The sequence below is a fragment of the Alternaria hordeiaustralica genome, assembly GCF_023758085.1.
Source record: "Alternaria hordeiaustralica strain BMP 2776 chromosome Unknown scaffold_2, whole genome shotgun sequence".
Classification (NCBI taxonomy): domain Eukaryota; kingdom Fungi; phylum Ascomycota; class Dothideomycetes; order Pleosporales; family Pleosporaceae; genus Alternaria; species Alternaria hordeiaustralica.
The window spans coordinates 184205-207694 of NW_026056774.1; the positions used below are offsets into that span (position 1 = coordinate 184205).

General features: G+C 52.3%; 10 protein-coding genes across 10 annotated transcripts; 5 read left to right on the forward strand and 5 right to left on the reverse strand.

Moving 5' to 3' along the window:
- Nucleotides 1-1290: 1290 nt before the first annotated feature.
- Nucleotides 1291-5281, reverse strand: SEC31 (protein transport protein S31; the record flags this gene model as incomplete). Its single annotated transcript, XM_049384170.1, has 5 exons — nt 1291-1335; nt 1395-1693; nt 1749-4846; nt 4899-5018; nt 5073-5281. 5 exons carry the CDS (start codon nt 5279-5281, stop codon nt 1291-1293), a joined length of 3771 nt encoding a protein of 1256 aa, XP_049247526.1.
- A 333-nt stretch (nt 5282-5614) lies between these two features.
- J4E84_001539 (uncharacterized protein) lies at nt 5615-6136 on the forward strand (the record flags this gene model as incomplete). Its single annotated transcript, XM_049384171.1, has 2 exons — nt 5615-5944; nt 5999-6136. 2 exons carry the CDS (start codon nt 5615-5617, stop codon nt 6134-6136), a joined length of 468 nt encoding a protein of 155 aa, XP_049247527.1.
- A 239-nt stretch (nt 6137-6375) lies between these two features.
- J4E84_001540 (uncharacterized protein) lies at nt 6376-6964 on the reverse strand (the record flags this gene model as incomplete). Its single annotated transcript, XM_049384172.1, has 5 exons — nt 6376-6466; nt 6539-6551; nt 6613-6675; nt 6737-6752; nt 6806-6964. The coding sequence occupies 5 exons, from the start codon at nt 6962-6964 to the stop codon at nt 6376-6378; spliced, it is 342 nt and encodes a 113-aa protein (XP_049247528.1).
- A 294-nt stretch (nt 6965-7258) lies between these two features.
- On the forward strand, nt 7259-7834 carry COX13 (Cytochrome c oxidase subunit 6A, mitochondrial; the record flags this gene model as incomplete). The annotated part of the gene is made up of 4 exons (XM_049384173.1): nt 7259-7325; nt 7493-7605; nt 7661-7724; nt 7800-7834. 4 exons carry the CDS (start codon nt 7259-7261, stop codon nt 7832-7834), a joined length of 279 nt encoding a protein of 92 aa, XP_049247529.1.
- A 667-nt stretch (nt 7835-8501) lies between these two features.
- On the reverse strand, nt 8502-9260 carry J4E84_001542 (uncharacterized protein; the record flags this gene model as incomplete). Its single annotated transcript, XM_049384174.1, has 1 exon — nt 8502-9260. The coding sequence occupies one exon, from the start codon at nt 9258-9260 to the stop codon at nt 8502-8504; it is 759 nt and encodes a 252-aa protein (XP_049247530.1).
- Nucleotides 9261-9789: 529 nt separating this feature from the next.
- J4E84_001543 (uncharacterized protein) lies at nt 9790-12273 on the forward strand (the record flags this gene model as incomplete). The annotated part of the gene is made up of 1 exon (XM_049384175.1): nt 9790-12273. One exon carries the CDS (start codon nt 9790-9792, stop codon nt 12271-12273), a length of 2484 nt encoding a protein of 827 aa, XP_049247531.1.
- Nucleotides 12274-12549: 276 nt separating this feature from the next.
- J4E84_001544 (uncharacterized protein) lies at nt 12550-13880 on the forward strand (the record flags this gene model as incomplete). The annotated part of the gene is made up of 2 exons (XM_049384176.1): nt 12550-12633; nt 12687-13880. The coding sequence occupies 2 exons, from the start codon at nt 12550-12552 to the stop codon at nt 13878-13880; spliced, it is 1278 nt and encodes a 425-aa protein (XP_049247532.1).
- A 2896-nt stretch (nt 13881-16776) lies between these two features.
- J4E84_001545 (uncharacterized protein) lies at nt 16777-17400 on the reverse strand (the record flags this gene model as incomplete). The annotated part of the gene is made up of 1 exon (XM_049384177.1): nt 16777-17400. The coding sequence occupies one exon, from the start codon at nt 17398-17400 to the stop codon at nt 16777-16779; it is 624 nt and encodes a 207-aa protein (XP_049247533.1).
- A 377-nt stretch (nt 17401-17777) lies between these two features.
- On the forward strand, nt 17778-19033 carry J4E84_001546 (uncharacterized protein; the record flags this gene model as incomplete). The annotated part of the gene is made up of 8 exons (XM_049384178.1): nt 17778-17810; nt 17869-17932; nt 17985-18044; nt 18101-18199; nt 18250-18443; nt 18495-18506; nt 18558-18875; nt 18932-19033. 8 exons carry the CDS (start codon nt 17778-17780, stop codon nt 19031-19033), a joined length of 882 nt encoding a protein of 293 aa, XP_049247534.1.
- A 295-nt stretch (nt 19034-19328) lies between these two features.
- Nucleotides 19329-20699, reverse strand: J4E84_001547 (uncharacterized protein; the record flags this gene model as incomplete). Its single annotated transcript, XM_049384179.1, has 1 exon — nt 19329-20699. One exon carries the CDS (start codon nt 20697-20699, stop codon nt 19329-19331), a length of 1371 nt encoding a protein of 456 aa, XP_049247535.1.
- Between the last annotated feature and the right edge of the window lie 2791 nt (nt 20700-23490).

Consider the following 23490-nt stretch of genomic DNA (forward strand, 5'->3'; position numbering starts at 1 on the left):
AGCCTTGTCCCTCTCTCCCCTCCATGATACAGAACTCACGCCTTTATTACATTAATATTCACACCTTTCTCGGTAGATCTCTTCAGCCTTCTGATTCTATACCACAAACCAAGACACTGCAACACCCAAAGTATCAGAGCATCCTTCGCATCAACATAACCATCACCTCCCTCTGCATGCTCACTACTACAGCCTCTCCTACTGTCTACGTACTGATACAGTCCTCTACATTGCAGCATCTCCACCCTCACCCCCTACCACTTCACCACAGCCCCTCATACCCTCTTCCACACCTTCCTCTTCCACTCCCTCCCCTTCCACTCCCTCCCCTTTATCCCTTTACCCCCTCAACCACCCCGGCATTCCCTTTCCATTAATCCACATCAGCAACACCATGTGCAGGAAGAACAGGACGCATACTGCTATCCACAGCCAGATGAAGTTTTTAAAAACCATGATCGTCTTCGCAGGCGTTGTAGATAGGGTACGATATATATATATATGTAGATATGTCGTTCGACTGCGGAGAAGGAAGGTAATGTAGGTTTTTGTGTCGGGACGCACTTCCAAGGTTTTCTTGTGCGGTGGTGTGGTGTTGATGTGGTGCTGATGTGGTTTACGGTGTGCCTTGGTTAGAGGTTGATGGCGTTCAGACTTGTAGGTGATTGTTTGTGCAGTTGCTGTTGAGAGACGTAGGTGGGTTGAAGCACAAGAGTGTTGCAGCACGGGGATTACAATCTTGTCGGGTTTCTAAAGAACGAATTCACATACTTTGGTTCAAAGTTTGGCATATTTTCACTCTGTACCAAGCGTTACAATTGACATATGATTGGGCCGTATGGCCTTGTTCACTCCGGCACGTAATTTGAAATTGATAGCGTATCCGACTTTGGTGGTGTTGTCTTTGTGCAAACTTTGGAACGGAGCAGCTACATGAGACGTACTTTACAGGAAAACATATATCGCGTAAGCAAAGAAAGCATATCCATTATGCATCTACACCCAACACGCATCACTCATCCACAAACTACGCCTCATCACCATGACCATAACCATCACGCGCCCACACACACAAATCATGCAGCTATCTTCATTCTCTAAGCAATGCATAGCGCTAAAGACATTCCTTCGAAACTATCTCTATTCCAACTAATCTCCATCTAACCCCCTTCCAACCCTTTACTTATACACCTTGTACACGTAGACCTTGTCCACGTAGACATACCCTTCATCAGCAACATCGACCGGCGCGGAAGAAGCCGTAGCCTTAACAGCAGAAGCATCAGCCCCCTAAGCAGTCGACTTGCTAAACTGAATCAACCGCTTAACACCAACCTAGTCACACACACAAATTAGCACAATCCCCATATCACAAAACTTCTCACTCCACTTACCATCCAATTACTCCCCTCATCCGTCTTATTCGTCATGAGATCCGAGAAAATCGCAACCGCAGCATCATACTGCTTAGCCTGAATCTGCTGCGCCAATTCATTCATCTGCTGGATAGTGTCAGGCTTGAGCAGGTCCTCGTTGTTGAGATGGTCAAATAGGATATTGAGGCGCTTCTCCGTGTCGGCAACGTGCTGTTTGTATTGAGCTGGTGCCTTGGCTTTCACGCGTTGGAGGTCTGCGTCGAGGATCTCGTAGATGGGGCGGGAGGCATCGGGGATGTGGGATCGGTCGCCGGGAGCTAGTCGCAGGGGTTAGATTGAGATGATTCTGTGTGTGGTTTGGGGAGTACTTACGATACTTGGGCGCTGCTTGCGCTGCCGCTTGCGATTGTCCGGTGCCAGGTCGGGAATCGGGCCTTGGTGGTCCGCCCTGAGGACCGCCTGGAGGACCGCCTGGAGGACCGCCTGGAGGAGGTCCAGCACGCGGAGGTCCTTGGGGTGGGCCCCTTGGTGGCGGCGCTGCGGCTGCGGGTTGCATCTGCTGCACAGGCGACGGTGCGTATGCTGATCCTACGGGTGTGAACTGGCCAGGAGGAGGCGCAATGTTCCGTGGCGGTGGCATTCCGCCCATTGGTCCAGGGGGAGCCGATGGTTGTGAACCTGGAGCAGGAGCATAGCGGTTCGATGGCGGAGCGGCAGCAGTTGGTGGTTGGTATGGCGATGCTCCACGCTGTACCGGTGCCTGCTGTGGAGGTGCGAAGCCAGCAGGCGGAGCAGCATAGTTGTTTGAAGCTGGCGCTGGTGCGTATGGGTTCGGAGCACCAGTTGGGGGTCCAGACGGAGGAGAAGTCATCCGGGGAGGGCCTTGAGGAGGACCCTTTGGAGGAGGTGGAGGTGTCGACCTTGCTCCTGGCGAGAATGGACCTTGAGGTGGGCCTGCGAGGGGCTGCTGCTGGTTCGGGAACGGAGAAGCTACAGTGTTCATAGGAGTGCCACGACGCGAAGCTGGCTTGGGTGGACCAAAGTCTGGTGTGTCGTTCCAGGCAGGAATACTGCCTCTGTTGGCTGCTGGCACGATTGATGGCGAGTTTGAGAAGTTGCGTGGCGGAGGTGCGATTCCTTGTTGGGGCGCTGCGTTGTAACCATAACCCTGAGGCTGAGATGGCTGGTAGCCAACCGGTGTGTACGAGTTGCCGGGTGCTGCTGCCGGTGTGAACGTTGATGGTCCAGTGGGCTGGGCTTGCGAGGATAGGGGGTTGACTGGAGCATAAGGTGACGCTCTTGGTTGCGTTTGCATAGGGTTGACCGGAGCGTAGGGCGTCTGCTGAGGCGGTGCCGGTGTTGCTTGTGCAGGCTGTCCGTAGGACGGGACCACAACTTGACGACGACCAGCAGTGGTTGACTGGGCCTGTTTTTGTGCCGCCGCTGGCTGAGCGGCAACCTTCCTGGTGGCTTGCTTGACCCGGTTCCTGGCAACATCTGCAGCTGGGTACTTTTGAGGCAGGAGATCCAGATACTTCTCCGCAATTGCAAGCTGACCGTGGGCAGATGCGATGTCAGCGTATTCAACGTACTTTGCGTACAAGGGCTCGAGTTTCCAGTCGTCCTCCTTCTGCTGTTCGGCATCCTTGAAGTTGGTAACTTTTCGGAATACCGTGACCTTCTCGATGAACTCCTGTAGCGACCGTGCGTGGATAGAGAAACTGTTGTCGCCGTCGGTCTGCTCAATACCCGCCTTCTCACTCTCCTGAAGCTCCTGTGCCCAGTTGACAACGACCTTCTCAAGCTTGGAACCAGCCAAGTAACAGAAAGACGCATCTTTTCGGTACGTTCCTTCCTCTTCAGATATGGCTTCTTCGAGACGGTCTCCAAGAGCCTCGCAAAGGTCGGGGAAGTCGGCCTGGTCGGCGAATGTACAGATGGTGGCCATGACTTCTTTCCAGTCCTTGAGGTCAGCGTTGTATACGAAGTCCCATAGATTCTTTCCGACCACTGACGCAAGCAAGCGCAGGTAGTTGGGTGCGTCAGACTGTCTCTTGAAGTATGCAGCCTGTGCCTTGGCGATGCACTTCTCCCCGCCGCAAATGGCAATCATGAAAGCATCTGACAGTCGGTTCTCCTTTAGGCACACGTCCAACGCCGCGTTGAAGTCACCAAGCATGAGGTTGCGAGTGATCTTGGTATCGGCTTCCGACTCGGAACCAGTGTAGATCTGGAAGGGGTTGTTGGTCTTCGCGCCCTTGGAAGCCGCGAGATCGGACAAGAAGTTGCCCTCGTCTGTCGCATTGTCGAAGAACGAGGACCCCTCGTCCGCATCGCCATTTGTCTTCTCCTCCTTCTTCTCTTCTTCTGGCTCTTCATCCTTGTCGGAGAAGCCCAGGTACTCGACAAGCTTGCTTCGCGGGTTCTCTGACGTGAGAGTCTCAATGACGGTCCAGTCGGCCTTCTCTTCCTCGTTGGCTGCCTTTGAAATCTTCGACTCGCAGATTGCCGTAATGTCGCCCTTGTCTAGAGCCTTGTCGAACTCCTCGCTCGCGGCGCTGACGTCCGAGTCTACAGCAAATGTGGAGATGGAAATCTTGGACTTGTTATCGACGATGCCGAATCGCACCAGCTTTCCACCAAAGCCAAAAGCCACACCTGCTCTCCTCTTCAGCCACTTCGGGGGTGTCTTCAGTGAGAAAGATGCGCCCTGGGGTTCTGCGTGGGTCTGAGCGAAGAAGTCCTCGCCTGCAGGCGCTTCCGTCGCAGCCTTGTTCTGGTCCGCGCCAGCCCCAGTGTTTTGTAGTGTTTGAACTGCGATCTTGCCGTCGAAGGATGCGGTCGCGAGGAGGTTCGGGTTCGAAGGGTTGAATCTGGTCTGGAAGGTCCAGTTTGTCACGACTGGGAACTCGCCCAGTTGCTCGCCGGTGTGCGGGTTCCAGGCAATCGTCCTGTTGTCCTTGCCGCAAGACAACAAAAGGTCGCTGTCTTGCACACACCACGAAAGCGACAGCACGCCCTGGTCGTGTGCTTGAAGTGTCTTCTCGGGCGCATTGGTGTTGCGGAGGTCCCATACCAGCACGAGCGGGTTCTGGTCGGTCGGGATAGCGGTAACGAGTCTCGTGGGCACATTGGGGTCCCAGGAAACCGCGCTGACTGTTTTCCGTCCATAGTGGTTTAATGTGAGGTTCTCCTTCTTGAGCTTGACGTCCCAGACGGTGACAAAGCCGCCGCTGCTGCCGGTTGCCAGGATATGCGCAACCTTCTTGTTCCAGTCCAGTGTAGTGTATTCGTCGGGGTTCGCTCCAGCCTTGCCGAGGCGGAAGGACTTGGAGTCGTCGGCGAGGTCGTGGACGTAGAGTTCGCCCTTGGCACCGGCCGAGGCGAGGATGTTGGATCGGAAGGGGTTGAACTGTATCGCCTGGATGGGGCCGGTGTGCTTGTCGATCTGGTCAATTTCCGCATCGTCGCTGCATAACGTCAGCACTCTGTGGTTGCATGCAACTGTCCATGCGCTCTGACCCTTCGCCTGCCTGCAGCTTCTCTGCGTCCCATAGCACGAGTGCCCCGCTGTCGAGTGCGCCCGCTATTATGCCCCGCGGGTACTGTTCGCTGGGTTGACTCCACGCAATGTCGTTGAACCTGGCATGCCGTTTAGTTCTCTGATCCCAATGGCTTAGAAATATCCTCTAGTACCTCGACTCTACGCTCACAGTAGCAACGGGCTTGAGTTCGACGCCCTGCTCGCTGTCGTCCAACTTGAGCTCCCAGAGCTCTAATTGTGTTTCATTTGAAAAGTCGGCATCCACAGCCCCAGCCTTGGTTCCAGTAGCAATCAGGGGCTGCGTCGGGCCTGGCGACCAGGCGAAACAGGCGGTCCGGGGGATTTCTCGTAGGCGGACCATGACGGTGTTGGGCGATGATGGCGCCGCGGTGTCAGATTAGCGAATTGGGGAATACGGCACGAACAAAATGATGGACAAGGGAGCGGGTTTTGTAGAGGGCGACGGGAGGGTTATGTGGTGTTAAAGAGAGTCCGCAATGTGTCTTGAGCGCGGACTGGAAGTTGAGGCAACGACGTGCTTCACCAGGACCATCCACCTGTCCTTCCCTGGTCCATGGCGGGCGCGCCAGCCAAGGTGGGTCCCGCTAACCACGTGATATCGAATTTCAGCGCGCAATCAAGAGAACACGACCATCCTACCACCCAAGTCGCAAATCGCAATCCACAGGCAACCATGTCGAATTTATCAGACACGTCACGACTAAAGGCCACCGTGTTCGTCGGCGGCCTCGACCAGGCAGTCACCCAGCAGACGCTTTTCCACGCCTTCCTGCCTTTTGGCGACATTGTCGAAGTCAACTTGCCCAAACCGGAGAACCAGAGCCAGGGCGATCAACATCGGGGGTTCGGCTATGTTGAGTTTGAGACTGCAACCGACGCGACCGACGCCATCGACAACATGGACCGGAGCGAGCTGTACGGTTCCGTCATCAAGGTAGCAGCAGCCAAGCCACAGAAAGACGCGAATGAAGGGTTAGGCAGCAAGACCGCCATCTGGGAGCAGGTACGTGTCTTATAATCTGAAAAACTACACGTCTGGTATGCTAACAAAATGCAGGAGGGCTGGTTGGCCAAGCATGCCGTGAGTGAGGAGGATCGCAAAGCAAGTGAGCAGATTCAAGAGGAGGCGAACGGGCCCATGGACCCTATGCAGGGCCTGGAGGGTCTTGACGAGGCTGGACCGAAGCCAGTGTAATCTCTTTGGTTCTTTGGTCTCATAGCATGGCGTTTGCAGGCGTTTGGGAAACATTTGATACCAAGTGCTGTCTCGTGCATATCATATCAACTACACAACACAAAGGGATCTCATGCTTGATTATCGAACGTGACTCGGACTCTATCCCGTATGCTGTACCTATACACAATGGCTGCTGGAGCCCTTCCAAGCCCGCCGATTCCATCTCTCCTGTATCCTATTCCTCACCAACTGGACATCTAGTCCTGCTTGCCCTGTCGCTTGAGACGGAGCGTCTTGTCGACCCAGAGTTTCCGGGTGATGGAGAAGAAAGCCATGCCGACGGCGATGCTGTAGATGTATTAGACTACGTGTTATGAGGGTGTATGTGAGGGTATATGCGGGCGCAATGGAGGGGCTTACGCGAGGACGACGACTAGAGATTGGGTTAGCAAGAGCCAGAGATGGGGATGAGGGAAAGGGAGGGCTAGACGTACTCAGAGGCCAGATCTCAGTGGGGATGTTCTTGAGCTGGCGGATGCGCTGGGATACGGTGTGGGCTACATGGTCAATCGTTAATTCATGTTCGATGGCATAAAGTGGATGCTGTGATTGGCTTACCGCCGTGCTCCTCCTTCTGCAGTATAGTCAGCATCAAGTTCCCAGAAGATGGAAGGCGGCGAGGCATACGGGGACGGGGTTGCGCAGGCCCATTGTCTGCCTCATCATGAGCTGGGGGCTCTGGCGCATGGCCATCATGCGCGTAGGTTGCATGGCTGCCATGCGTGTCGGCTGCATGGCCAACATACGAGTTGGCTGCATGGAGAGGGCGCGGGTGGCTTTGAACATGGTGGCGGTATTGCTGACTTCGCAATTGGGGTGGGGAGAAGTTCGTAGACGTTGTCGTGGGGGATCGAAGGACGTCTTCCGGGGCTTTCGTCACAGTGAGGCACGCAGATGCTGAGAGAGCTCGCGGGCCCTGTCGCCCGGAAAACGCCGAGCGAATTGTGTGTGGACAATGCGTTTCGGGTCGAACCATCGCAACCTCACAACTTCACTTCCGTCACCACTTCGACTGCACACGCCCGCCTGCCATTGCCGCCACGCCCACGCCCGAACCACGCCCAATCCCCCATCGCAATCATGTCTGACAACGAGAACGGCGAGAACGGCGACGAGCTCGTAACCAAGCCCTTCAAGTTTGTCACTGGTGAGCTTTTCCCGCACCTCCGCATGTCGAGCTTCAATCGCTAATCTGCCGCCGCACAGCTGGTACGCCTTCCCCGGACTTGCTCTGCGCCCTGCACCGCCTGCCAAAATGACGCCTGGAGCTTGAGATGGGCCGTATTGGGTGCTAACATGCTTCGGCGCATATAGGCTTCGATGCCCGCTTCCCCAACCAGAACCAGACCAAGCACTGCTGGCAAAACTACGTCGACTACCACAAGTGCATCATCGCCAAGGGCGAGGACTTTGCTCCCTGCCGCCAGGTGCGCATCCCGGAAACGTCGCATTGAAGATGGGCATGTATACTGATGGATATAGTTCATGTTGGCCTACAAGTCCCTGTGCCCCAGCGGCTGGACATCGCGATGGGACGACCAGCGTGGTGAGTAACCCACTTTGGACGCATTGCTCGAATGCGCAACGGACTTTGAAGATTCATAGCTAACACCTGGAATAGAGGCTGGCAACTTCCCCGTAAAGCTCGACCAGTAGAAAGCTCGCGACAACACCCAGCATGCGACAGTTTCTTAGAGCAGGACAGGATCGGATCAGAGTGGCATTTGCAACTTAGAGCCCTGTATCATAGCGATCGATATCAGCAATGCGACTCTGGTCTATCTACTTTGCCACCCCACTGCACCGCTACCTCGTGATGTCATGACCCCCTTCGCGTGACACCATTAGTCTTCCAGTCGTTTGCCTAATCCTGCATATCTCCTGCACACCGTAGACACCGTCGTACGACGTATGCGGACCTGATGTTTCAGACTCGCCATATAAACCTCATCACATGCATATGCACGCCGATCGAACCAAGTCTCCTAGTGTCATACATTATCATTCAAAGTGTGTGCTCGATATACGAGATATGTAGTGAGTGTAGCCAATTTGCAGTAAAGTTGGGACTTTCTATCCTGTACAGATAAAGGGGATGATGGTGAATCGCCGCTTGTGTGCAAAAAACAACGCTAAGGTGACAAAGGGACCAAAGGGACCAAGAAGGAACAAAGTGACCGCCCAGTTGCGCCCGCAAGGCCAGACCGCTAAATGCATGCAAGACCTGCTCTGCTATAAACAATCGTGAAGAACTCAGGCGTTATCGAGCCGAGTAGGTAAGGCTGTGTGGTTAGATTTGGGGTATCGAACGAGGAGAAAGAGGCTAGTTCGCGGACGGATATGCGTTCACTGCGAAATTGCCGAGATACTTCGGTCGTCCACATGCCCGCAGTGAGCATGTGGGCAGAGGGATCCAGGACTGATACGGCTCAGTGCCCAGCATAATCTCATGACCCTCACATTGAAACCGCTTGAGAGCCCAATTCGGGTCGTCAGTCCGTAGGTCTTGCTCCTCCTCCTCTTCCTCCTCGGCGATAGCGTCGTCGCCATGAGCACTATCCTTGCGCCAGTGCTTTCCCTGGTCCAAGACCTCACCGATACTAGATAGCGAATCCGGCGCTGCCGCAGCTGGCTGGTAGGAAGCGTCGTAAACTTGGCGAGTATTTGGGTCCATCAGGCAATCGAAGCCAGTCTGTAGCGCACGGTACTTCTTCGCGTCGTTGGCAAAGTACACACCTCGCAGACGGCGATACGCAGCTCTAATCTCGTCGGTGGTGGCCTTGGGAGTGAGTTCGAGGATAGCGTAGTGATCGACAACGTCGGAGGGGTCGTTCGTCGGCGAGGCCATGGATGGGTTCTTGAGAGTATAGCATCCCTCTGACACGTATATCGAGGACCTTTTCGTGTGCTGCACCATTGGAGAGTTGTCTGCTACACTAATGGGCCGGGGGCGTTGGATAGCTTCGGACTGGTTGCGCCCGTGGTTGTTGAAACGTTTGCGCGGAGAGGGCGATCGCAGTGGACTGAAATTTATCTTGCACATTTGCTCGGAAGGAGGTTGAAAGCTGGGAGTCGGAGACATTGTGGTGTATGTGTGGGTGGTCATTATGTACTAGCAATAGCTGGTGATAGTAATAGAGGATGCTATGTGTTGTGGTGGCGCTGTTCAAAGTAGAGATGCTGTGAGATGCTGTTGTTGTGTGAAGACGCAGTGTGGGAAAACATTGAATGATCAGGACATGTCCTAGACCACAAGGACAGGGCAGCATGGTGGCTGCGCACAATGCAGGGGATAGGTGCAATCACAGGGGGGCACAGCAAGTGGAGCTCTAGGCCGAATCGCGAAATGAAGATGTTGTGAATGGAGTAATTAATCAAACAACGGGCTAGGGGGGGTCGGCGCGATGAAACAGAATGCAGCAGACCAATGCCAAAGGGTCCAGCGCGGCACTGGTAGGCTGTCAGTGCTTCGGCGTAACACGTGCGGACGTGACGAATGACTCCGCGCTAGTAGGCCCGTTGGTGTGGAGATCTCGCTAAGATTTCAGTCGCCGCGACCGTTGGCCCAGTGAGCTTGAGATAGCATAGCATAAGCTGATAGACGTCCCACCATGGCCGATAGCTCGAGGAAGAGAAAGCAGCCTGCCAACACGGGCCCCGGTAATCCTGTTAAACGCACCAGATTCCAGCAACGACCCCAGTACGTCATCCCCGCCGTTTCGACTAGCAACGCGTACCCCAATGGCGAGATCAACGTCAAGAACTTTCTCAAGTCGCACGAGAATGAGATCAGGTCGCTCGAGGGCGCCATGAAGGCGGCCAAGAAAGGGCTCTCGCGACGGGCTTTTCAAGATGTGCCACGGGAGTTGAGGAGGAGGACCGCAAGTCACAATCCGCAGCGCGTGCCAAAGAGATTGCGGGTCAGGGCGCGACAGGAAGCTAAAGAAGACAACACGCCCATTGCCAGAGGTACCAGTGGAAGTGGTATTGGGAAGGGCAAGAAGAAGTTCCTGAGGAAGGAGGGGAGGGAGCAGAGTAGGCAGAAGGCGAAGAAGAGGAAGGATGGCAGTGGGAAAGACGACGACGGAGACGCGAAGATGGAGGATGCGCCGAAGCAAGTCACGAAGCCCTCACCACCGAAGCTGAAGCGCAAGTTCCCACCCCTGGCCACGCCCGCTACCCCTCCATCGCGATTCCGCAGACGCCAGCGAGACAAGACCTGGCTTCCTACGCACCTGTGGCATACGAAGCGCGCAAAGATGACGGATCCGAAAGAGCCGCTCTGGCGGTTTGCGATACCGTTGCAGCCAGCGGTCAAGGCATACCGTCTCACACACAGAGCTGCAACCCAGCGGGGAGCTGTCGCGTGGGATATGAGCTACATGTCAACCCTCAGCCTGGAGGGTCCTGAAGCCAGTATAGCGGGGCTACTCAAGGGTCTGCACTTCTCTGCAGAGGACGCAGAGGATCCTTGGCAGAACAGAGGCAGAGCTAAGAAGTGGCGGAACGGCACTAGGACCTGGGAAGGCTGGATATACGAAAGAGAAGCGAAGCCGTTGGTGAAGATCGCTCGGGTGACTGTCATCTGGTGTGCACCGCATGCGGACGGCAAAAAGACGAAAGCCTTCATTCGGGTGCATCCGGGCGCTTTCTTGCAGCTCTGGGAGGAAGTTGTTCGGACTGCTAAAGTACAGAAGCCAGCTGTTACCGTGCGAGATCTCCGCTTCGAAATTGGGTCTATCGAGATTGTAGGCCCGGCTGCTGCGGAGGCTCTCTGCTCTGTTCTTACCCCGGTGCCTTCTACTGAGGCTGGCTCTGATACTCCACAGTCTCTCTGGCCGGCTTTGGCCTCTGTGACGGACGCTGCATCGTTACCAGCCGGTGCGCTGTTGTCGTTTGATATTTCAGATCCTCGGCTTCGCGATCCTCCTCGCACTTCGCCGATAGCACACGATCAGCAGTCGCTGACCGCCTTGACTCAAACTCTCGCAACTTGGCCGCTGGACAATACCCCGACTCCAGCCTCGATCTTCGACACCAACACCCGACTAGCCGCACAGCGAACCATGCCCTCTCAAAAGTCAATCAATCGCCGGAAGAGCGCATGCACATTAGGCGAAGACCCTGAGGCCCGATCCACCGACCCACGTATTCCGACACTTGTATTCGTGTCACGAGAAAGCAAGTCCTGGACCATTCTCCTTCCCTGGAAATGCGTCATGCCTGTATGGCGACAGATAATGCGCTACCCGGTTTCCACAGGCGGCAACCCCAGATTCGGCGGCTTGAAAGAGAGACGTCAGGTTGACTTTGAGCGCTCGAAGCCGCACTTCCCGTACGACCATCCTGGCACAGAGGCTGGTTGGGTCTGGGAAGAGCGTGAGCGTGAAGTGAGGAAGCACGAGTGGACTAAGCGTCCGAAGGGGAAGAGGATTGAATGGTCGACTATTGATCTTGGTAAGGGTAGGAAGGGCGAGGTTGGAGATCCGTGGTCTTGCGACTGGAAGAGGTTGATTACAGATGTGTCTTCACGTCAAGAATCTCGAACTCCTGTCAGACAGCTCTCGTTCAGACAAGCAGCTGGTATGGTTGACGGCACGGCTTCGTCGAGCGGCTCGTTGTTGCCATCAGATGTATTCACTGTCAAGATCACAATGGTCCAACGAGGCACTCCTACAGACTGCGCTCGCATCTACCGACTGCCTAGCGACCCACAACTCCGTGGGCAATGGCTAGCCCAGATGCCACAACCCGGCACGAAGCGTACGTCGACGAAGCAACAGAGTCGAGGTGTCGTTAAGCAGCCAGACCATATCCAGCGCAGGGATCTTGCAAGGAGTCTCCTAGACAACGGCCCACCGAGCGCTGGCGAGGAGAATTACCCTCTAGTGCCTGACGAAGTGGATCTCATCGGCTTCGTCACAACGGGCAACTACAACCTCGCAGAAGGCATGCCGACAGCGGTTGCCAATCTGGTAATGCACAAGGTGGTCGCCCCTGGGTCTGACTCGGGCGTGCCAAAATCGGATCGCGTGTGCATTGTGCGACAGGCGGGAAGTACCATCGGCAGGCTGGCGAGGTGGGAGGTAGTCTAGGTAGCCAAGATAGCCGTGGATAGATGCTCTGAATGATACCCATTGCTTGCAGTCACACTTATGCATCAGTGGAGACGCGCAGCTCCACCGCAGATTCTTGGGCGAACACGCAGTTCTCGGTGTGTGGGTGGGTGTGTGGGGTAGGCCAACTCTGGCTGCATGCGCTAAATCGGAGCCGGAGCAGGGATGCGCGATATCTCCCGTCGTGGCCGCTAACGTCTCAGCAACCATTTCTCCACGCCCTGAACACCATAGTCCACCACGCCCAGCTGCGTCATGTCTGAGGACCGCCCGGCAGACGACCAGGCCGAGGGCGTCGACGCTGCCGTCGGCCTGCCCTCGGACGCGCTGGCAGAATTGGTACGCCTGTCCGCCGCAAACCGCCTCCTCGGCTACTAATAATCGTGTCGCAGACTACCAACATCCTCGACGACTTGCTGAGCAACATCGTCTTCACCACGGCCCTGTCGTGCCACCGCTCCGAGAAGCTGCTCCGCATGCAGTCGGCGGCTACCCAGGCCGAATCCATCGCCCTCGCCAACCTCGAGCCCCAGTCGCAGAAGCAAAACACGACGGGCGCCACGTCGATACCCATCGCTGAGACATCCGCCGCCAAGTACGAGAACGGACGCGTCTTCCTCAAGGGCAACCCGCTCAAGACGACGCCCGAGATCATATGTCCGCACTGCAAGCTGCCCCGGCTGATGCACCCCATCATGGGCAAGGGCATGCAGAACCCAGACCTGACCAAGGAGTACTGCATGCTGTATCCGTGGGTCCAGCGATCCGGCCACGACGTCTACGGCAACCCGTTCCCCACCGACATGGCTAAGAGCAAGAAGGAACGCGAGCTCATCAAGCAGCAGCAGAAGAACGCCGAAAAGGAGAGCGTGGGCACCCCCGGCTCCCAAGACACCGACATGGCCGGCGGCGACACCAAGGAAATCAAACTCAACACCGGCGGCAAACCAGCCTCGTACATCCCCTGGCACACCTGCCCCAACTGCAAGCGCAGCTTACTCATAACGCGATTCGCCCAACACCTCGAAAAGTGCCTCGGCATCAGCGGCCGCCAGTCCTCGCGCAACGCCATGGCTAAACTCACCGGTCAAAACGGCACAGGCTCAGGCGTCGGCAACACGCCGCTCGGAAGCCGCATGGGCACCCCCGCCCCTGGCTCCCAAGACCCCTCCGAGAAGACCAAAACAAGCAGTAAATCAAAGGGCATTTCCCCCGTCAAACGCCTCGCCGCCACCGACGACGCAGACGACTTCGACGCCGACGATACCCCCGAGCGCCGCAAGATGAAGAAGAAGAGCTCGTACATTAAGAAAGCGGACCGCGATAAACCGTCTAATGGAAGTGGTGGCAGCAACGGCACACTGAAAGTCAAGTTAAAAACAGGAAGACCGGATATAGGTGATCGGAAACATAGTGAGAGTAGTGAGAGGGGCGAGGGGAAAAGAGATAGGGATGTCGATGATGTCGGCGGCGACTCACCCAAAAAGAAGAAGATCAAGCTCAGTCTGGGTGGCGGTGCGAAGGAGAGGAGTAGGGCGAGTGCGAGTGTGGAGCCGGGGGGTAGTGTGGCGAGTCCTGGGGAGTAGTGTTCCGAGAGAGAGGAGGAGAAGGAAGAGCAGCGTGTGGCTAGTCCACCACGAGAGTAGAATTCCTCTAAAGACGCCGAGGGGGATACGGATGGAGATGTGGATGTGGATGCGGGGACGGATAGAGATGCAGACGGAGATACAGATGAAGATTTGGACGCGGAGTGGTCGCCGGAATGAGGTTGTAAAGAACGGCGTGTAACATGTACTTCGACCAACGTAGCATGGGGAACAGGCGTTTTGGGGGCATTTTTTAAGTTTTCATGGGATTCCGAATGGGAAAGGAAGGGATTTGGGTGTTTGGGCTTTCTTTCGTTATACCATGGCATAGGAACTGGGGGGTGTCGAGGTAATGTTTCTCGACCCAGTGGCGTTTCTGCATTTTGTTGTTTTGGTTTTCGGATTGTATGATTATTCATCTGAGAGAGAGGATGTGCAGGTGGTATGGAGAGAAGACTGCTTAGGCGGCATTTTGCTGTTACTACAAGATTTTGTTTACCGAACTTGTGATATCGTTTGTCTAACAATTCTTGCGCACTCCCTTCTATCTTGTCTACGACTTAGACCCCTTGAACGATCCCGAAAAGCACCAGATCTCACTAGAATTTCTGAACAACCACTATAGAAGAATCTTTTATAACATTTCCATGAGCAGTTCATCAATACGGCGAACATATTCATAATCTCCGATCATTGTGTATCCCGAAACAGCTATGCTCTCTAGTGCTGTCTGGTACTAGTCCTAGAAGCTAGTGTCGCGTATGTGAATACCGGAACTAGCTTTCCCGACAAACAGGCGTGAGCGATGTGCTAAGCTATACTTTGCGAGTAAAAGAGAACTTTGAAGATGAACCTGTTTTGGTCAAGTATGAAAAATGAGCTTAGTCGTTTTTGCAGATCTGTGCACGGCTTTTCGCGGAGCAATGTCAAGATAGTAGCTAGTATCTCGAAAGATAGGGATAGGCGATGAAAGTTAGATAGAGGAGATGTAGTTATTGATCTGCAGAGAGCTTCTTTCCGTAGGCGAAGCATTCTAGTAACGGAGGAGAGTGGCATGTGCAGGCATTGTATGACCGTGTAGGTACTTCCTATATTACTCCGGAGGCAGATGTCACTTGAGTTGTCTTATAGAGTGTCTTAATGAATACTTTAGAACTTTGTGCTGTCTCAGGGCAGAGAGGATGGAATAGCTCGGTGGAAATGCTCTAGCTTTGTAGACTTCCGGGGAAGGGCTTGGCATACGCCCTGCTACTTATACTTAGGCAGTGATACGACCAATGATATGATGAACATGCCATAATAGGAGCAAAGGCTGAGATACGAGTGAAAAGGCGTTGAAAAAGCTCTTGTATTACTAAGAGACCGGTTCAGAAGGGCGTGTTATCTATGTATGCTCGTGGCTGGAGAGAGACAGCCAGCGACGACAAGGTGCACATGCAGGCACTGCCAAAACCCGATGCATCGAACGAATACCATCTCTCCATTGGTCCATTTTTCTTGCATGCCTCTCTCGTCGTACATTAGCTGCTCATACTGACTCTACCTGCAAACATTCCTCCACCCCAATCCGGAAGTGTGCAAAAGTGCACTAGAGCTATACAAGTCTCGCAAACCCCTGTCTCTTCGAACTTATCCAGTCCCTCCAAGCTCATCTCGAGCATGGTAGTCGATTGCTACAGAAGAGCAAGCAAGCGAGGGGGGCGTGGTGGTGGAAGCCAGAGCCCCGGGGGTGTCAGGCGGGCTCAGGCTTGGCGCACAGATCCCGCACTGTATATACTCGCACCGCCCACCACGCACCTCCGCACCCCTTCGTCGCTCTTCCTTTCCACTACCCCTCTTCACATAACCATCCCACAACATCTCTTCTTGGCCTTGGACCCAATTTGGAGGACTTGAGAAGGCTTTCGAGATCGCTTCGAACTCGATTCTCGCTTTTCCCGTACACTGGCTGCATCGATGCCGTCGTCGTCGCCGCCAGCACAACAGTCCGCTCGCCAGGCACCAGACATGCCAGACCAAAAGCAAGAAGAGGACGAGTACCGTCAGACGACATACCACAATGGACGCAGTATCCAGATCGAGGAATCTCGTCGTCGCTCCTGGGCGGTCCGCAAGGCCGACTCTCCAGTCCAGACATATGCCGACTTCGTCTTGTATCCCATGGAGAACGAGCATACAAGCCAACGAGGCAGACTTCAGCAGGTCGAGCAATCTCACCCCGCATCGAGAGGGTTGGCCGCAGAACCCGGTGAGAGACACGTGACACACGTGACTTCTGCCAAGCACGTGTTGAAAGGAAGGGAGAAGCCAGTGGTCCTTCATGGCGAGGCAAAGTCGAGCCAGAAATTGCCGTTGGAGTCGAAAGGGGCTTTACACTCCTCTGCGGGACCTACGCCTCCTCCTACGCCTAGGCTAGGTCGATTGCCGACGCCTGATCTGGATGAAATGGACGAGGAGGCGCCTTTTTGCGATTGTGATAGAGATTCGCATGTTGCTAAGCGTTGTACGGAATGTGGCTTGGAGGTCGATCCCTGGTGGGCGTGATCTCCTACTTGACGAGGTTTTTCGGTGTCTCCTTTTCGTGAAAGTTGCCTTAGGCCTGGTATTGTGGTTCTTTGCTTTAACCTTTTCTCTCATCTCTGAAGTTAATTTGTGTGTGCCGATGAAGGCCCACATGCCGCAAGCGAGCACTGCGACTTCTTCATGCTCACGAAGCCGTCGTTACTTTCTTGACGTTCTTTCTTACGACTGCGGGTGGCGTATGGCGTTTGGTTACCTTTGGCAAGAAATAAAGTCTTGATTCGACTGTTAGCGTATCCTTTCCGTAGCTGGGACAATGCTATCCCAAACTGATTGCACCTGACCTACACGTCTGAAGTGGCCTGGGACGGAAAGGTCATTCCTGTGGTCGTTCGCTCTCTACCACAAAGTATCTGCCAGATTTTCGTTCTGCCGAGCCCAGAACATCCCAGTCCTCAACATCCTTCGCATCCACAGGCGTAGTATCCCGTTGTAGCCGCTGGTGATACTGTCCTATAACCTTCTCTTTATCCAAAGCATCCCTGAGCGTCTCCAACGTGATTGTCTGCTCTTCTTCTGCAGCCATCGTCTCATCCCGTATAGCCCGTAACGGCTTCACACCCGTTGTATCCACTTCCTGTATCTTGCCCACAAAGTGTAATTGCGCTGCTAGTGTGTCTAGCATCTTCTGTTCTTGTTCGGCCGTTTCGGGTGGCGGGAGGGCTGATAGGCGGAGGAAATGGTGTAGTTGCTGGGAGGTAATTTGGGGAGCGTCGGGAGCGCGCGTCTTCGGTGGTAGCAGGGACTCGACGGACCAGGTGGGCTTTGCTAGAAGCTCTTCGAGTTCGTCGGGATGGATGCCTCTCTTCTTCTGTGCCGGCTTTTCCTCAGTCCACGGATCCTCGTATTTCCGTACATGTGAGGGCGTGTATGAGCGTATTTGCAGGTACTGTGAAGGCTTGCAAAACTTCGTGAACGCAAACGCGCGACGTGCCGCCATGATGAATGTGATGCGCGAGGCGGGGTAGGACGTTTGTTGGGACGGAACGAGATTTTCGTTGTAGACCGTGTGGTACTTCAGCGCATCGATATAACGGCGATCTTCCTCTTCTATCGCGAGACCCGAGTGACGCTGCTGTGAATGTAAAGCCGTGAAGCTCGAGGCTGGCGGTTGCAAACACTAGTGCGGATACGGTAACGCCGCCGCCGAGGTCACAGCCCTCGCATGGACCAACGTGGGTCGTCATCGCATTGAGACAGCAAGTGCAGCCACCTGTCTCGACCAAAGTTTCAACATAACGTCTGCCTGCACAGTCACATACTCTATTCATTCCATTCCCTCCTCATCTACCACCAACTCTAGAAGATACAGCGAATATGGCCGGCGATCCACGAGCGCTGCTGCGACAGGTGGGGCCTACACTCACGACTCAGCCACACAGCAGATAACTGATATCGAGGTGGACAGGCAGAAACTTCATTGCAGAAGGCAGGCGGTGGCTTCAGTTTCTTCAGTAATAAGGCAGACAAGTGTACGATACAGACCGCGGCATATGTGCTCTTTTTGGCTGACGCACGTGATAGATGAGGCAGCCGCAGAGCAGTTCATCGCTGCAGCAAATGCGTTCCGCATGCAAAAGATGGGTACGGGCAGATGCATTCTGCAACACAACGCGATCTTCGAGGTTAACGAACTTTAGGCAAGGAGGCAGGCGAGGCTTTCGAAAAGGCAGCATCAGTACAACGTCAGCACCTAAACGAGCCTGATGACGAAGCAAACACGCTCACAGACGCCTTCAGTATGCTTCTACTTTCACGTTGGACTCAGTTTCAACTAACACGACTTCAGAGGCCTACCGCAAAGATGACCCAGAAGCCGCAGCGAGGTGTTTAGACAAAGCCATTGCGCATTACTGCGCCAAAGGCAACTTCCGCCGTGCAGCCACTCACAAGCAGAACCTTGCCGAGCTCTACGAAGTCGAGCTTGGTGACAACGCCCGAGCCGGAGCCGCCTACGAGGAAGCGGCCGGTTGGTACGAGAGCGTAAGTACTGCATCATAATATACCCTGGGCCACATGCTAACTTCTCTCTAGGACAACGCTGAAGTATTTCACCCAACACCCAACTTTTTGGCAAAAACTAACCAACCCCCACAGGCACTCGCCAACAAGCTTTGGCTCAAGACTGCTGATCTTGTCGCCCTAGAAGGCAAGGACTACTACAAAGCCATCGAGCTTTACGAGAAGGTCGCCAAGACCTCGATCTCCAACAACCTCATGCGCTGGTCCGTCAAGGAGTACCTTCTCAAAGCTGGTATCTGCCAGCTATGCACAGGCGACCAGGTCGGCGTCAACACTGCGCTTGACAGGTACAGAGAGCTAGATCCAAGCTTCCAGCAGCAGAGGGAGCACGCGCTGCTCGTTGACTTGGCAGGTGCGGTGCAGGAAGGTGACCAGGAGATGTTTGCCGATAAGGTATGTTTTCCCAGGATTTACGCCTTCCGAGAATGGGTTATATTGACGCGTGATAGTTGTTCCAATTCGACCAGCTGAGCAAGCTCGACAAGTGGAAGACCACACTTCTGTTGCGGGTCAAGAACACGATTGAAGAGGGTGGCGAGGATTTCTCGTAGGAGCCGATTATTGGGAAGGGTTCCTGCTCTGTACGGCACTCTAATTTGCTTTTGTACTTGGTATAGACACTGCGTCTTTGGGTCACACGATAGAATGAGATTCCACAACATCACCGTATGCAGCAGGTAATGATCGCGATGTCTGTATCAATTCGTTCATTTGCTATCCAAATCATACACGTGCTAGTGTGAAGTACCTGCTCCGCTGGAAGACAAGGCTATTATACAAGGAATATGTCGTAAAGATCGTCGCGCTGCAAGAACATACAAATTCAATGCTCATACAAGCCATTGCTTACAACTCCATGTTCTCAACAAGAGGCTGAAGGCGCTCCTTGAGGTCCTCGACGTCGAGCTCCTCACCCTTCCAGAAGACTTGCTCGCCACCAGCGGTCTTGGGTGGGATCAAGACATTAGAGACGACCTGGATGACACCATCGCTAGCAACACCGTCATGGACAGTGACGCGCGAGAAGCCATTGATCCTAATCTCAACAAAAGGTCCATAGCGGCCGACATCAACAGCAAGGTTCTTGCCGCAAAGCGCAGTAGGCATATCGTAGTGGTAGCCTCCCGGACGCTCCTGCACAGAGTCCTTGTCATCCTTCTTCCGCCCATCGTAGAACGCATCCGAGTAAAGCGTCTCATCAACAACGATGTGGTACTTGAGCAGCGCCTTGAGATACTTCTCGCCGTACTTTGAGAACAAGAAAGCATTGGCGCGCGCACCAAGTTTCTGGAACGCAAAGTTGTTGGGGGCGAAGAAAGTTCCGCCGTTATGCTCGTACTCCGTGCTGTTCATCTTGTCGAATAGACCCGTCTTTCCTAGACCCAGCTCGAGCGTGCTGAACTCGCCGGGGAGCAGGTCGATGATGGAGGCGACGTTGGGGGGAGGCACGAGAATGGAGTCGACGCCGTGGACGACGCCGTTGGTGCCGAAGATGTTGACGGCTACGAGGCGGCTGTAGAAGTTGATTGCGGGGCCCTTGAGTGTGACGCGGACGGTTAGGCGCTGGGAGTGGCCAAGAAGCTTCGAGGGCTGGTAGAGCGTTGGGATGGTGTAGGTCTTGAGTACGCGGCCAGCAGGGTACAAGTCGTCGGTGACATGGTACAGGAGGATGTCCTTCAGAACCTCCTTGGAAGGCTTGTGGTGGTGCTCGGGGATCTTCTCAAAGGCCTCGTCTGTGGGGGCGAAAACGGTGTAGTTTGCCTTGGTGCTGTTGAGCGCCTCGACGATGTCGTCGAACTCATTGATCCACTTTGCGAGCTTTGTAGTATATTTGCTCTCGTTGATGAGCTCGTAGACTGTGCGGTTCGGCTTCTGGTCGTGCGGAGGGTGGTGAGGTTTGCCGTGGTGTGGCGGTCCGTCATGACCGTGATGAGGGTCCTCAAAGTCAACGACACTGTCGTCGAATTGGTTTCCCTCTAACCACGACTCAACGTCGGCGCCAGCATGATGGATCTTGCTGTAAACATCCTTGGCACCGTCCTTGACCTTGCTGAACGCATCGTCAAGCACGCTCTGGGCGTTGTCAAGAACATTGTGAGCGCCATCGACGAGCTGCTTTCCAGACTTCTCAATGTTGATGTTGGAGAAGACTTCCGGTTCGGTAATGACAAATGCAGTCGCCAGAGGCAAGACTGGTACAACGCGTGAGAACCGCATGGTGACCTAGTGGTTGATGGGATTGGGGGATGGGGAAAAGTTGGTAGAGAAACACAGGTAAGATGTAGCTAGGCAGCGAAGCTAAAGAGTAAGCCGAGTCGATTACAACACCACTGCGTGGCGACGTTATTGGGGGGCGGAGCGTCGGTAGGTGACCCGCTTGTTTGGGTATCGGACTACAAGGCGGACGAATCCAACGAACCAGAATTGTGCCGGTTGGGATAGAGGAAGGTGCTGCAGCGATGGTTGGACAGTTTCGCTTTCGTATTCACTCGTATACCTAGGTACAAACACCCGGCTTCGAGGTATGCTTCCAGCACACCGTCGAGGCCTCGCGGCCGCGTGCTGTACGTACCAGGCTGTCAAGGACGCGTCAGTCGATCTTCCCCGCGTTTCCACGGCGGAGGCGGATGTGCTGGATGGCGACGACGTGACTACGTCATGATCACCGATCCATCTCACCACCCGAAACTTTGAGTGTTTCGTAGCCTTCAACCGGGTAAGTCTGCGATCTGAGATCTGATCTTTGGGATGCTCTAGCGGATGTGTATGCACTTCCGCTGGGAATCTCCAACATCCAATACGCATGGTGTCGCAACAGGTGTTCGAGCACCTGTTAGGTTAATTACGTACTTTCTCTCTTTTGTACTAGTGTTTTACGCGCTTGCCTGTATATATTACGTAGCTCTTATCTAATCTTATAAGAGTAGTAATTATAATCTTAATTACCTAAATCTATTATTTCTAGCTTAATTTTCTCTATAGTTATAAGCCTAGCGCTTTAAAGTATAAGTATTACTCTCTCTACGCAATAATAACGCTGCAAATAATATATTTAGACACTTCTTTAATCTTTATTTAACTCTTTACTTTATAATAAGTAAGGTAACTAGCTTTTTATAGCTCTTTCTATATTAACTACCTACGCTTATAGTAGCGCTTCTCTCTAATATCTCTAAGTATATTAGCAATACGCGCGCTACTTACTACCTTCTCTATAAGTAGCTATAAGTAACTATAGCTTTTTAGTAAGCTTAACACTTATTTTAATAAGTAGCGTAATTCTTAAGAAACGCTCTACTTAGCCTAAGTAGTTTACGTAGCTTAAATTTAACGCGCGCTCTCTAGAAGTATAGAAGAAGATTAACTTAGTAATACTCTTCTTTAGAAACAGCCTTTTTAAAGCTTCTAATTATTCTATCTATCTAGAGAGAGAAACTAGTAAGCGTAATAAGAAGGCGCTCTAAAATAAGAAACTAGCAGTATAAAAGCTTAAATCTACCTTTCTAGTAAGTACCTAAAGTAAGCTTAGAAAGCTTAAAAGGTAGGTTAACGCAACTATAGATCTGCTTCTACTACTTCTAGTATAGATTAAGCTAGCTAAGAGCTAAGACTAGTCTCTTTACGTAATTATAAAGTTTTTTAAAATATAACTACAGCCTTATAATAATATAACTAAGAAGTAGATTAGAAAGAACTACTATACTTACTTAGGTAAAACTAAGCTAGTAAAAACTAATCTAAAGTAGTAGTACTATAAGTAGAACGCGCTTTATATACGCGTAAAGGCGTATAAGCTTTTTAAAGTAGATAGTATACTTACTACTTATAACTTTCTTAACGCGCTAATACTTAGAATAGTAATAGACTAGGTAATTTAGATAAAGTATAATATAATTACTACTTAGGCGCTTAGTATAAAGATCTTTACACTTCTATAGCTTAGAATCTTCTTTTTAGCGCTTATATAGTATTAGGTAGCCTACTCTAAGTTATATAGAATCTTTACCTTTATTAAAGAAGCTCTATCTACTAATAAGGCTAGCTCTAAGTCTAAGTCGCTAAACTAGACTAAGCCTACTACCTACTCTTACGCTACTCTAGAGTCTTAGACCTACTACTAGCCTATTAAAAAGTACTATAATATACTTACTACTATTAGAGCTAAGTAGAAGCGCCTCTAATAGCTCTTATAAAAAAATAAAAATATAGTTATTAAACACTTAGGTATAAAGCACTTTAAGAAGGCGCGTATAAAGCTTATTAGTAAGAGATACTCTATTCTAAGCTCTTTAGAAAGCTTATATAATAATAACTAGTACTTTAGAAGCGTAGTTACTACGCTTCTTAACCTAGATATACTTTAGCTAACGCTAGGTATCTACTCTATTATAAACTACAACGCTTACTCTCTCTTAGCTAGCACTATTCTTAATAATAGAGTAGCTATCTACTTAGTTAACTACTTCTCTTTATTATTAGACTTTAAACTAGCTAGAACTTTTAAAATAGTTAAGGCAGGTATATAGGCTTTTTCTATTCTTAGTTATAGTACGCGCGTTCTAAAGAGCTTTATTAAGCTTATAAGTAGTAAACGCGTTAATCTTATACTTACTAGTGTTGTAGTTATAGAGCGCTTCTATATTAATATAGTTTTAGAAGCTTACCTTAACTAATCTAAGATCTAGTACCTAAGTCTTAATAATACTCTTTATACTAGGTTACTAGTAAGAAGTACTATAGTAGCTACTTTATAGCGTAGGCTAAACCTTACGTTTATAGAATATAAGCTAATTACTATTTATAACGCTTTTATTATAAATATAATATCTAGAATAAAACTTAGCTTTACTTCTTAGCTACGTAGTAATTTAGAAGACCTTTAGTATACTTACGCTAGTTACTTAGGCTCTAAGACGCTTAAGGTACTTATATATAACGCTTAGAGAGTAAGAATTAAAGAGTCTATATATATATAGTGTAAGTTCTGCGCTCTATCTTATATAAAGTA